Here is a 12434-nt window from a genome sequence, read left to right on the forward strand (position 1 = left end):
CTTGTTCTGACCACCACACTGGGTGTCTTTCCAGGACTCTCACCCCACACTTAAGACTCTTTAAATACCTTAAATTTAATTAATTACTTATATTATTTCAAACATCTCCAGTAAAAAACATAGTCTCAGCAAGTACAATGACGTAGTCAAGAAACTGTGAAGAAACTAGTAATTAATTTGCCTGGAGTGCTAATGTTGAATACACAGAAATAGACTACAACCTCTGGCTTCATTGTCTTTTCAGAAGTACTATATTCTCTTGCTTGAAATATCTATGAAGACCTATAACTAATTACTTGAGTTCAGTCATGTCTTCATTTGTTTTCATAGGGATTAGAGGAAGCCACTGGCTGACCCATTCACCTACCCTGACTTAGGTATTCTTTAAATATTGATATTTAAAATTTCATGTATACCCCATTTCTATATATCAGTATCATTATGCTACTTTTGTTTTGAAGTTCTTTGAAAGCTGTGACCACAGAACTATCTCTCAGTTGGGTCTCCTTTAAAAAAAACTGTATATCTTTCTTACATATGCTGGTGCTTGATGAAAAGTGGATGATTGACAGAGGCTTGTTTTTGTCCTGAGAAAAGACTTTAGGACCTCCCACTTACTAGCCAAGAAGTTTATCACTGAGCTAAATACCCAATCTGATAAATTTATTTTTAAAAAGTAACTTTATTGGTGACAATCTTTTAAAACCAGCTATTTGATCAATCAGGACCATCCATTTTTCCCAGTTACTAGCAGTTCAGTGACCATTAGTAGGGTACAGTCGCTGATTATGTATGACCCTTACGCTAGCATCTTAATGAGGTCAAAGGTCAGTACTCATATAGGTCATTGCTTCCTGGATGAGGTGTACATCACTAAAAGGGAGGCTACTTTAAATGAGTAGAAATATATCACTTCCCCATCTAGAAATACATATGATTCATAAAAAGTGAAAACATTTACTTTCTCTAGTGGACATTATATAAAACCATAATATTATCATTTTGGCTATCTTTATAAATTGAAAAAAATAAATATAGCTAGTGACTTTTCCAGCCTAGTTTAACTCTGTTACCTTTACACATTTTTTTTTGTATTTAGCAGTCAAAATTATTCCTCACTCATTTCCTAATAATTAACTTCAAAATCTGTTAGCTGATACTTACACTCTTTCTAGACTTGAAATGGATGACATTACTAGATCTAACTGACAGCTAAGCTGGATAAAACTGATGCTTCTTCACCCAAATCAGATGAAATGTAGTATGTTTTATCAGGGCTCTAAAACAAACCCTTGCTATTTAAACATATAAGGCATTCACATTTCTGGTACATGAAGGAAAGTTGCAAGGTATAACACTATATTTCAAAATTCCCTCTATTTCTTAGCACTGGCAATGAACAATTTGAAAAGAAAACCAAAATAAATTATATTCATACTAAATAAAATATTGAGGTATAAATTTGACCAAAGAAATGCAAATTTTGTATTCTGAAAAATAAAAAAACCCAGTTTTTGAATGAGGGTATAAACAGAATGCAAATTTCTTCATCAGAAGACTTGGGAGCAATATCCCCAAATTTATTTGCATATTGGAAACAGTCTCTATCAAGATTCTAGGTGGTTCTGTGTAGCAACTGACAAGTTTATACCAAACAATATTCAAGGTTCAAGGGATCTCAAGAACCTAAGACAATATTGAAAACAAAGTTGGAAGAATCATACCTAGTTTCAAAACTTAGTAAAAATGTACAGTAATCTAAATAATGTAAAAATTAGATGAGTAAGATATATAGACCAGTGAATACAGTTGAATGTCAAGAAATACGTAACATTCCTGGTTAACGTATTTGTACAAAGAATTCTGAGACCGTTAAATGGGAAAGGACTGACGTAGAAATTCCAAGAAAACTGGATATCTACATGCACAAAAATGGGACTGGACTTCTACTCCACAACATATATAGGCATTAAATCAATGATGATCTAGGATCTAAATATAAGTAGCTAAAACTGGAAAACTCATAGAAGAAAACATAGGTATATATATATCTTTCTGTTTTAGATTAAGGAAAACCTCTTAATATGAAACACTAAAAGAAAAATTCAAAATGAAAAAAGTGGATAAACTGAATTTTATCAAATTTTAAAATGTTGTTCCTTCAGTGGGTTCTTTCAAGAAAGTTACAAATATCCACAAACCATAATCCATAAAAGGACTTTTATCGAAACATATGTTTTAAAGGACTCATAATGCAATGTTGAAAAGACAACCCAACTAAACATGAGCAACGGATATGCATAGACATTTTGATAAAAAAGATAAAAAACAGACAAAAACACATAAAATATGTTGAACATTGAATATTGTCCTTAGAAAAGTACACATTAAAATGACAATGAGATGCTGTGTTACACTCACTCGAACACAATAGTAACACCAATAATAATAATAATAGTAACAATATGATGGGCCTGGAAAGACAGCTGAATTCTAAAGAGCACTTGCTATGCTTCTAGGTGATCCTGCACCTACATCAGGTGGCTCACAACCTTCTTCCATGTGATTTGATGCCTTCTTCTGGCCTCCATGCATACCCACACATGTGCATATATGCACACACAGACACATATACACAATAAAATAAAAATTGATAATAAGAGTTAGCAAGATATACGGAAAATATCATGTTCATATAATTCTGTTTGGGTTCTAAAGTAATGTGGACACTTTTGAAACAGCTTGGCATATTCTTATATGATTAAAATCATAGTATTTCCATTACTAATTATTTATCCAAAATATCTGAAACCATATTTTAACAAAAAAAATGTACATGGGAGATGGAGAGACAGCTCCTTGTTTAGAAGCATTCGTTACTCTTGCAGAGGACCCTTGTTTGGTTTCTGCTACCCACATGGTGGCTCACAACCATCCATAATTCCATTTCCAGGGGAAAGAACCTAGTCACAAAAGAACTAGTATTGCATGGTTCTATTTATATGAAGTGGCCAGAATGAGTAACTCCCCCAGAGACTAAGAGCAGATTAGAGTTGGGGGAGGGTAGAAGGGTGACTGCTACCAAGCACATAGGTTTTTGGGGGAGGTGAATAAAATGTTTTAAAACAGATTGTGATAATGGACCCATAACGCAGGAAGTACTATTATAAAGCACTGAAATAAGCACTTTACGTAGGTGAATTATATGGATTGTGAATTATGTCTCAATTAAGGTGTTGTTGACAAAATAGAACTCTGATACTACTACATAATCTAAGTTGGCAACATTATCTATTGACCAAAAGCACTTTAATGTTATAAATTTATCCGAGTGAGGCGTTCTCAACTCGGATGTGTCTGGCAGACTTGCAGCAGTCAGTGTGAGAGAGAAGAGCTACATCATTCATGAGTTTGCCAACCATAATCTGTGCCCTCTCAGCTCCATGATGAAAACACTAAATGCTACCTTTGCTGAGTTAACATCTAAAACTTTAGAGTCTGGCAAGAAGCTTCCAGAAGCTTTGTGTTCTACTTCAGAGAGGGTTCCCCAAATGGTCAACAGGTATACAAAATGTAACTTTCTAATATTCTGACTATGAGCAAAGGAGTTAACAGAACATTAATCCTTTCTGGCTTACTTGAAGTTATGTGAGTATTAGCGAATAAACTGGAAAATACTGGATATGCATAAAAATGTACAATTATGTACCACAAAGGACAGCAAAGGGGGGTAATTGTGTAGTAATTCACAAGTCAGTATTTAAAAGTCAATGCTGTGTTTAGGATAAGGATAATGAATATCACAGAACTTGATGAAGTGTTGACAGCGTAACTGAAGGATAGTGATTTTCTTACTATTTTTTTTTGTTTACCAATGATCATTTGCATCTTGTCTGAGCACCCTCATTGAAGATGAGTGCTGACCTAGACATATACAAAAGATGAATAGATACTGATCCAGACAGTTTTTGGGAAAGGGAGAATATAATTATTCTCAGTGTCTTAGAGAATATCAATAGGGCCAACAGAGGGGAAAGGACACAGATTAAGATAGGCTGTGTAGATAGCTCAGTGCGTACGGCCCTGGATACAAACCCCAGTATTACAATGCAATACCATATTATATTATAGACAGACAGACGCAGATACAGACACACACAAACACACTTTCATCCAGGATGGGGGCAAAATATTTTAGTAAATCTTCAATTTATGCAAGCTCTCTCACATGAGTTCCTCAACAACTGTTGATCCTTTCTCTAATCTCAAGGTAAAATATCCTGCTATGAGGCTATTCTTTCTACAGTTCCTTCTTGAAATCTATTCTTAAGAGAAGTACTGGGTTCATCTGATCTTCTACCTGGCAGATTTTCATTAGAAAGATTCTTTAGGGGCATGCCACAGGTGCAATGAGGAAAACAAACCCTGAGAGGTAGAAAGAGTTTATATTTCAATGTCAAAGGCATGAAAGGAGTGAAAAAAATGAGAAATAGGCATAGGTAGCATTTGAGGAAGCTGCAGACAAAGAGAAAATGGAAGAGTTGGGGGCTGGGGAAATATTTCCTTTCCACGCCCTTACAAACATCACAAAATGTAATTTTTTGTTTGCTTTTCATTATTATTATTTTTCAGTATCCTGAGTTCAGATGTGATTATAAGTAGAGTCTCTTGCTTTGTTCCATCTAATCTGCATTCTCTTCCTTGCTTAAACAGAGCTCCAAATGAAAGCAATGATCATAATATCACCATAAATAATTAATAATAATAAATTGTCCACGTTCAACACAAGAATACCACCAAGAGTGACCACTGTATGTGTACAAATCAGGAGATGAAAAAAAATTGTTTTAAAAGGATTTATGTAAATCAGATGAAAAAAAATTAAAACAGTGAGGGAAAAACAACAAAGAAAATTTAATGTGCCAGTAAATTCAATATATTATTTCCTAGTATCAGCTCAATAAATGAAACTCTGAAGTAAAATTAGCACTGCCAGGAAAGTACCCCAAACCAAATCTACAGTTGAAAATCTCTAAGCTGCATGGAAAACGTTTACTACTGAAAATACCAAGCTGAGAGACATAGCCTACACAAGAGGGTCCTGCCATGGCTGCATTCTGTGGTTACTTTCAAGTGGAATGCCAACTGACTTTGCTATTTAACATCAGGGTCTGATGAGTGGCACCCAGGAAGAACTCATTGTATGTTTACTGACTATAGAGGACAGACACTCCTTCTCAAGTATATTGATTATGAAAGCTTAGAGGCAGAAATCATTCATCCTAAAGCAAAATTTTGCTAAAGAAAACATTCAACCCACTCCTTATATGACAGCTGGGAAAAATGCCTTGGTAACTAGGAAGGAGAATGTAGATGAAATGAGAAATGATAAAATCCCCTACTTAAGAAAAAATAATAACTGGCAAAACTCGCCAGTGCCGAAGCACCACTAAAATAATTCCTGTTGTGAATGCTAGAACAAAAAAGTAAAAAAAAATGTTAATTTTCACTCTGCTTCTGAGTAATTTCTCAAAACTCCAATTCAAATTCTTGCATGGGCTCTTTAGGGATCTAATTTGTAAGGATCAATGTTTGCCACAGTATTGTGGTGCGAAGTTGTAGTCTTGTTTGATCTCTAAGAGAAAACAGAGCCATAAAATATCATCAGGCTTGTAAACATGACCCATTACTTTTATTTTTCCTTCTGTTCAAAACATATGCTAAACTAAGTAGAAAAAGAATAGGACTACCTTCAGCTTCTGCTTTCTGCTTGGTAGAAATGTTGCTGCTTCAGTTAAAAGTTAAAAAAATCTCTCTCGTAGAACTAATAATGTTCATGATCACACACAATTGAAAAAAGGAGGAACCCAAAAAGTTATGAGACGCTTCCAGAATTTTGAGGTTTGAAACTCATAATCAGCACACAATGCATGCCATCTAGAGGGAATGAGCTCTGGGCTTGCCTTTAAAAAGTTTTTGCCTTTCATCTAATTGTGCCTGCCAAGTCAGGGGGCAACAACAGAAAGTAATAAAGTATTTCCATTTTAGAGTTTGTTTGCATGCTGATTAGATCAGCTGATTAATTTTCAACAAAATGACTCAAATGACTTTTCTAGATCTTACAAATGGAGTTTGTCGACTCGATTCACTTAGACAGAACTTCATTGGCTCTAGTAAATTCTCAGTAGTTGAGCTCAACAATTTAAAGAGTATCATGAGGCTTCAAAGTATAATACTCATCCTAACAGAGAAGATACCCCTCCCATTAAGAACTGACATAAAATCAGAATACTCACTATATAAATTCTAGGAAGTGTTTTTCTTCACCTGGTGGAAATTCAGACTAAATTTTCAAAGCTACATTTTAAACAAACAGAGAGAACTATTCCTTTCCTTCTTGTTAAGTGAGCAAGTTAGGATGGGGTATCCAGAAGACGGGATGGCTCAGGTGCCTAGCCTTAGCATCACGCTAAGTTAGGAAACACTTTAGACATTCCCACCCAAAGAAAAGTTTGTAGTAAAAGAGGGACTCTGTTCTTTAGTTGACAAGCCTAGAAATAATTAACCATACCAAGTAAATCTATTCTAATAAACTGAAGACATTTTATCCCACAGTGAAACGCATCACAAAAATAAACACTCTAACTTAACTGAAAAACTTTTAATGATATAAAATGAATCTTTGAAAGTTCTGTAAGACAAACCTTAAAAACCAAATAGAATACAAACCTTGATAAGAAATTGTTTCTTCAATAACTCAGAAAAGAGTACTTTTTAAAAATCTATCTTTTTTCATTTTTAGACACTGTATTAACAACCATGAACAATAAAAGAATACAAAGTTAGAATTAAGTCACCAAAATTACGGTGCATCTCCAAAGAAATTTGAGGGCTGTCGCAAATGCAAGAAAACCATTTGAGAAACAGACATAAGTTCATGGGGAGCATGAGCACCTCAGGAAACTAAACCCTAGGCATTAATTAAGAAGCCAATACTCCATCTTATCAGATAAAAATTATCTTAAGTTGGTGGGGAAAACTTTTCAACTAGTCTCCACAAGGCTCATGAAGCAGTAGTAAATACTTTTAATAAGAGGGAATTGCCCGCCACTTTTCTCCTGTCCTAATTAGAACTGTGGGGCAACATTATGGTTCATAGGTCACTGACAGTTTTTACGCACTTGGCTGTCATGAGCAACTCAAGTTTTAAAATCTTCTTAAAATGAAAAATGTAATGAGGTACTTTCCTCCTCCATCCCCATTATACATATCCAAGCACACTCAAGTAGCAGGACATGGTTTACGGTTTTGTTTTGCTTGCAACACTTGTGAGTCAAAATCAAAACTGGTTAAATTATTCATTTAAAGTACATTCTTTTCTTTTAAGGTCGAATGCAAGCATGAGATAGAGACTTCTGATATCTCCTAATCTACACAGAAAATAAAACACTTTCCAAGGGGAAAACGCCCACACAGTTACTCCCAACAATCAACCAATGCTGAGAAATGCATGAGAGCAAAGTTTGCCCAGTGCTTACCACGAAAGCTACCCCATCTACCTGTTCTAAAAGTGCCCTGTTGAATTCTCTAGGCTGGCCTCTAAGCAGCCAGTTAAGTTGCTTCCAGGGAAGAAATTGCACTCCTTCCCACCGGGGCCCTTAGCAACTAACTAGACACAGCGGCTTTTCTTTCTCTGAGAATTTCTCTCTTTGAAGGATATGGGCCCAAAATCGGTTTTTGTTTTTGCTTTTTATTTTCCTTTTATTATGCCAAGACCATGCACTGACAAGAGGGTGCTAGCAGACCCAACTGGCCACGTTTTTGATCGTGTTTCTAGAACTTTGAGGAAAGGAGGGGGAAATAGTGAAGGGCTTATGAGCGTCATTTCTGAAAATGGCTCATGCAATTGGATTTCAGCGTGGAACCATTAGTACTTGGAATATCAGAAAGATTTGAATGTGGGATTTAGGCATTTGGGTGGTGGTGGGGGGAGTGTAGGGGAATCTCGACTTAGGTGGAACATCACAAGAGGACAGTCCCCAGGAGGGCTCCAGATGTAGGACAGTCCCTCCTATAGAACGGAACTGAGCTGTTTTAGAAGCCCTCGCAGTGTTCCCTTGGGCGGGATTGCCTAGATCCCCCAAAACGCTAACTGCTGCTCTGTGCCCCTTGTCAAAAGTCGGCAATTTTAGGAGAAACTTACCGCATGTCCCCATAAGGTCCGGAGTAGTTCTCCATCCAAGGTCCCATCTCACTTTTGACGCAGCTGGAACTGGGATAGGGCACTCTGTTCACCACTCCAGTGGGGTACCACACTTCGGAGGCAGAGAAGTCACCCTCCTGACTCACCAGCCCCTGAGGGGGACGAGTGTAGCCATAGGGAACTACAGGCCCTGCCTCGCTTGGGCTGCCACTGCCACCCCCGCCGCCTGGCCCATATAATTGACCTTCTTCAGTTGTGAAGAGAGTGTGCCAGGAAGAAGAGGCGGTGCCTGGGGGCGATCCGGTGCTGGGTCCGACTGCACTCCCTCCGTGCAGGCTAGCCAAGTCTCCATAGCGGCATTGCGCCGCGGCCGCAGCAGCCCAGGCGCTGCCATAGTCCAGAGGGTTCTCCAGCTTGATGCGGGCGTGTGGATGGGTAGGGGGCTGGGGGTGCGGGGGCCCGGTCAGAGCCAATGGAAAGTTGTAGTAGTCGCGATTCTGGTATGCTGCTGCCTCATCCACCACTCCGGATTTATACAGAGACAGAGTGGACGGGATCTCAAGTGTCCCAGAACTACCTGCTTCACCGCTGCCAGAGCAGACCAGGCTCTCGCTTTCCAGCCCTCTGGCGTAACCTCCCTTGAAAGAGGAATACTCAGCAGTCTCTTCAGTGCCTTTGCCCGGGCCCTCGTCCAGGGGAAGACCTTTGCATTCGGCCAGTGGCGCACAAGGAGCGGGACGCACCGCGGGTGGACCTCCCAGGAGCGACGCGTACATGCAATCTCCCCGAAGCTGTTCCCCTGGACTCAGATGTTCCAATGCTTCCACACCCAGTCCCATGGACACAGACACTGCTTTACACAACTCCTTGGCACTGTCAGATATGGTCGAATTGCCCCCTAGGTAACTATCCTTGGAGGAAGAGGGAACCCCAGTGGCCTCCCTTGCTCTCACACTGCTGCCACTGCCTTCGGATATTACCTCCTGCTGCTGTTGCTGTTGCTGCTGCTGCTGCTGCTGAAGAAGTTGCATGGTGCCGGCGTCGCTCAGGATGTCTTTAATGTCCGTGGAGCAGCTGCTTAAGCCTGGGAAAGTGGGGCCCAGCAGGGACAACGTGGATGGGGCAGCTGAGTCATCCTCATCTGGAGGAGCTTGTGGCTGCTGCAGCAGCCCCTTGCCAGGAGCTGTAGCAGTCCCAGGCTCTGGGAGGCAGCCGCTCTCAGGGTGGCCCTGGGAGGCTGAGTGCTGCTGTAAAGGTTGCTGTTCTTCCTCCAGGGCCAGGTAGCCTGTGGGGCCTCTGATGTGGGCTTGGGGAGAGCCATCCTCGCCGAGCTGTAGCCGCCTCCGCTGCTGGGGGCTAGTTTCTTGCTGCTGCTGCTGCTGCTGCTGCTGCTGCTGCTGCTGCTGCTGCTGCTGCTGCTGCTGCAAACAGGCTCCGGGGGGTGCTGTGCTTGCGGCTTCAGGGTGCCTGGGGCCCGGGTTCTGGATAGCTTCGCGCACGTTCTGGAACAGATTCTGGAAAGCTCCTCGATAGGTTTTAGACGGGGGCCGTGGGTAGACCCTTCCCGGTCCTAACTGCACCTCCATCCTTGAGCTTGTCTGTATCTTCCACTGAATTCCCTTATCCTGCCTCCTTGTTTCTTGCTCTAAAGAGTTCAACTGACTGATGATGTAGTAGCTGCAGCTAGCTGCCCACCTGCGGGAAGCTCCAGGGAAGAAAACTTGCAGGAGGAAAAAAAAAAAGCGCACAGATAGTCTCAAAGTATCTTGTAAAGCAAGGCAAGCGCTAGACAGGATCTGCCCAGCTAGTTCCACAGTCTGTCCCTAAATACTTGAAGAACAGATTAAAAGATGTTCAAAGCTTGACAAGGGGAAAGGAAAATCCTCTGCCTTCCAGATTCAGTGGCCACTGAAGCAGGTGCAAATAAGAATTGGGCTCTTTTCCTTTTGGCTTCTTTTAGCTTTTGTTTTGCTTTCCACTACTGAAGCCCTGATTGCCTTTTCATCTTTTGATTTTTAGCTCCACACACAGGGTAAAGGGCTGGCAGGAGGAGGTGCAGGGGGAGAACCTGGAATCCGGGGTTCTCCGGGCGTGCTGTTGCTCCTCAGTCTCTGTGCTCCCAAAAGCCTTCCTTGCAACAAGCTCGCCTGCTCTCAGCCAAAGGGAGTTACCTCTGTGCAAACTGGCTGGCAGAGCTGGGGGTGTAGGGGAGAGGGTTGGCCAGGAAGCCTGCCTAGTCAGCTCCTGGAGAGGGGACCCAGGAGGAGGTAGGGGGTAGAGGGGAGGAGGACAAAGGCAGCTGTAGTCCTACCCGACACTTTCTTCACTTCCTCTGAGTCCCCCGCAGCTTTTACAAACTTCACCGAAGAGGAAAGGGCAGCAGTGGGGCGGCGGCTTCGAAGCCGCCGCGCTGCAACAGGCGTCGGCCGTCGCTGAGCTGGGGCTGGTGTGGTGTGTCCCTTCAGCTTCCGTATGGCACTGGAGTGGCTAGCTCAGTCTTTTCCCGTCTGATGCCCTCTCAGCCTCCAGGTTAGCTCCGGACCCTCCGGTTCTCCCAGCAGGCTGGCTCCCAGGGACTCTGAGGGGGCGCTGAGAGGTGGAGAGCGAACGCAACAGTTTGTGAGTCGGTCCCGCCCCCGCGGGCCGGCCTCCCTGTCTTCCCACCTCCTTTCTCTCTCCCCTCCCCTCCCCTTTCCTTTCTCCCCTCCTCTCACCGCAAGCCAGCGCAGGGTGGCTTTAAAGTACGAAGTGCTTGTGTAGTATGGGTGAAGGCGGGAGTGACTAGCAGTAGCCTCCGAGGACCCTTTTTTCCCAAATACCCTTGTTTTTCGGGAGTCAGGTTTTGGGCTTCAGACTAGAAGCTTTAACTCGGAGTGATTTTTAACAGACAAGTCTACCGACTCTGTAAAAGGCTAGCACAGGCCGGATTTCATTCCTTCCTAAACCCAATCCCAAAACAGATTCTTGTAGTTGGGAGAAGGAGGAAGGGGCACTAGAAGTACCAGCTACCAGTAGCAGTTAGGGGTTCTTTCCAGGGGCTACCCAGACAAGCAGAAGGGGGAGTCCCAACAAATTATAGAACAAACGGCAGCCAAGCTAATACTTGCTGAAACCTTTGAGACTCCCCAGTAAGGTAGATAGGAATTCTTGACACTATGCCACTTGCTCGGGGAACTCTGGGCCTAAGGAACCAAAGGTCATTTCTGGTTTATTTACTGCCCTTCTTCCTATTGGGAATTACCTGTAACTGACGCTGTTCACTTCTCTTCCCCAAACTTGCAAAGGCAAAGCAAAACAAAACGAAAATCATTCAGACAAGTGTGCAAACACAAATGTCAGAAGCACTTGCCATGAACAAATGCACCTTTGGTTTTGTCCAAAGTTTTGTTTGTATATAGATGCCTTGAGATTTCCAAATTGTTTGCTCCTGAATACCATCCTACATAGAGAAATTGCTATGGAGGGTTGATAGACAGGCAGAAGAGAAGGTGAGGAACACTCCAAATGTATGGGCAAGGGAGCAATAGAAAGGTAGAGGATAGACCTACACAGGTTTTCTTATAGACCGGCTGTAGATCCACCCCCCTTTCCTTTGTAAATAGTGTCTAACTCTGGATCTGGACAAGGTCTCTGTCCCAGAAGGCATAGGGAGTTTGTTTGATTGTTTGTTTGTTTGCTTGTTTTTGAAACATTGTAATTGGCTTTTTTTATTTTTGAGTTTTGTTTGTTAAGATTTTATCTCTCTTTGGAGACAGTTTTGTTTGTTTGTTTGTTTGTTTAACAACAGAAAAGTCTTGAACTCATGATCCTTCTGATTCAGCTTCCCAAATCCTGGGGCTGGTGGACACCACAATCCCACCTGATATTTCCACATATATAGGGTTCTAGGGTGAGGGTAAAGCGCTATCCTTTGTACTGAGAGTTTCCTCTTGGCCAGATGAGTTAATTCAAACCTCAGCAGGGAAAAGAAGGGTAGATGATCAACTCCGTGGCACCCGTGAACAAGTGAGGCAAGGGCACTGTCAGACCTTTTCTACGAATAGAATGGAAAGCCGCTCTCCATTCTTTTGCTGCATTAGCTGTACTCTCAGCAGCTCCACAGCTCTCGAGAAATAGTCGAAATAGTCGTAAAGTAATCTCTTAGGACAAAATGACCTGGGAGTGCTTCCACCTTCCCAGGTGAAAAATTATCTGCTGAGAGCGTACCAGTTGAGGCCTTGCTGCCCGTACT

At 41.8% G+C, this 12434-nt stretch overlaps 1 protein-coding gene across 1 annotated transcript in view; it reads right to left on the reverse strand.

The window, feature by feature from the left end:
• Ar (androgen receptor) overlaps positions 1 to 10815 on the reverse strand; it is a 174328-nt gene extending 163513 nt beyond the window's left edge. Inside the window, exon 1 of the mRNA XM_050119619.1 lies at positions 8204 to 10815. Coding sequence (XP_049975576.1) covers positions 8204 to 9789 — 1586 coding nt within the window. The 5' untranslated portion in view covers positions 9790 to 10815. The remainder of the gene's footprint in view (positions 1 to 8203) is intronic.
• Between the last annotated feature and the right edge of the window lie 1619 nt (positions 10816 to 12434).

This window comes from Alexandromys fortis, unplaced genomic scaffold (assembly GCF_014885135.2).
Source record: "Alexandromys fortis isolate MF-2015 unplaced genomic scaffold, M_Fortis_MF-2015_v1.1 scaffold_155, whole genome shotgun sequence".
In the NCBI taxonomy this organism is placed as follows: domain Eukaryota; kingdom Metazoa; phylum Chordata; class Mammalia; order Rodentia; family Cricetidae; genus Alexandromys; species Alexandromys fortis.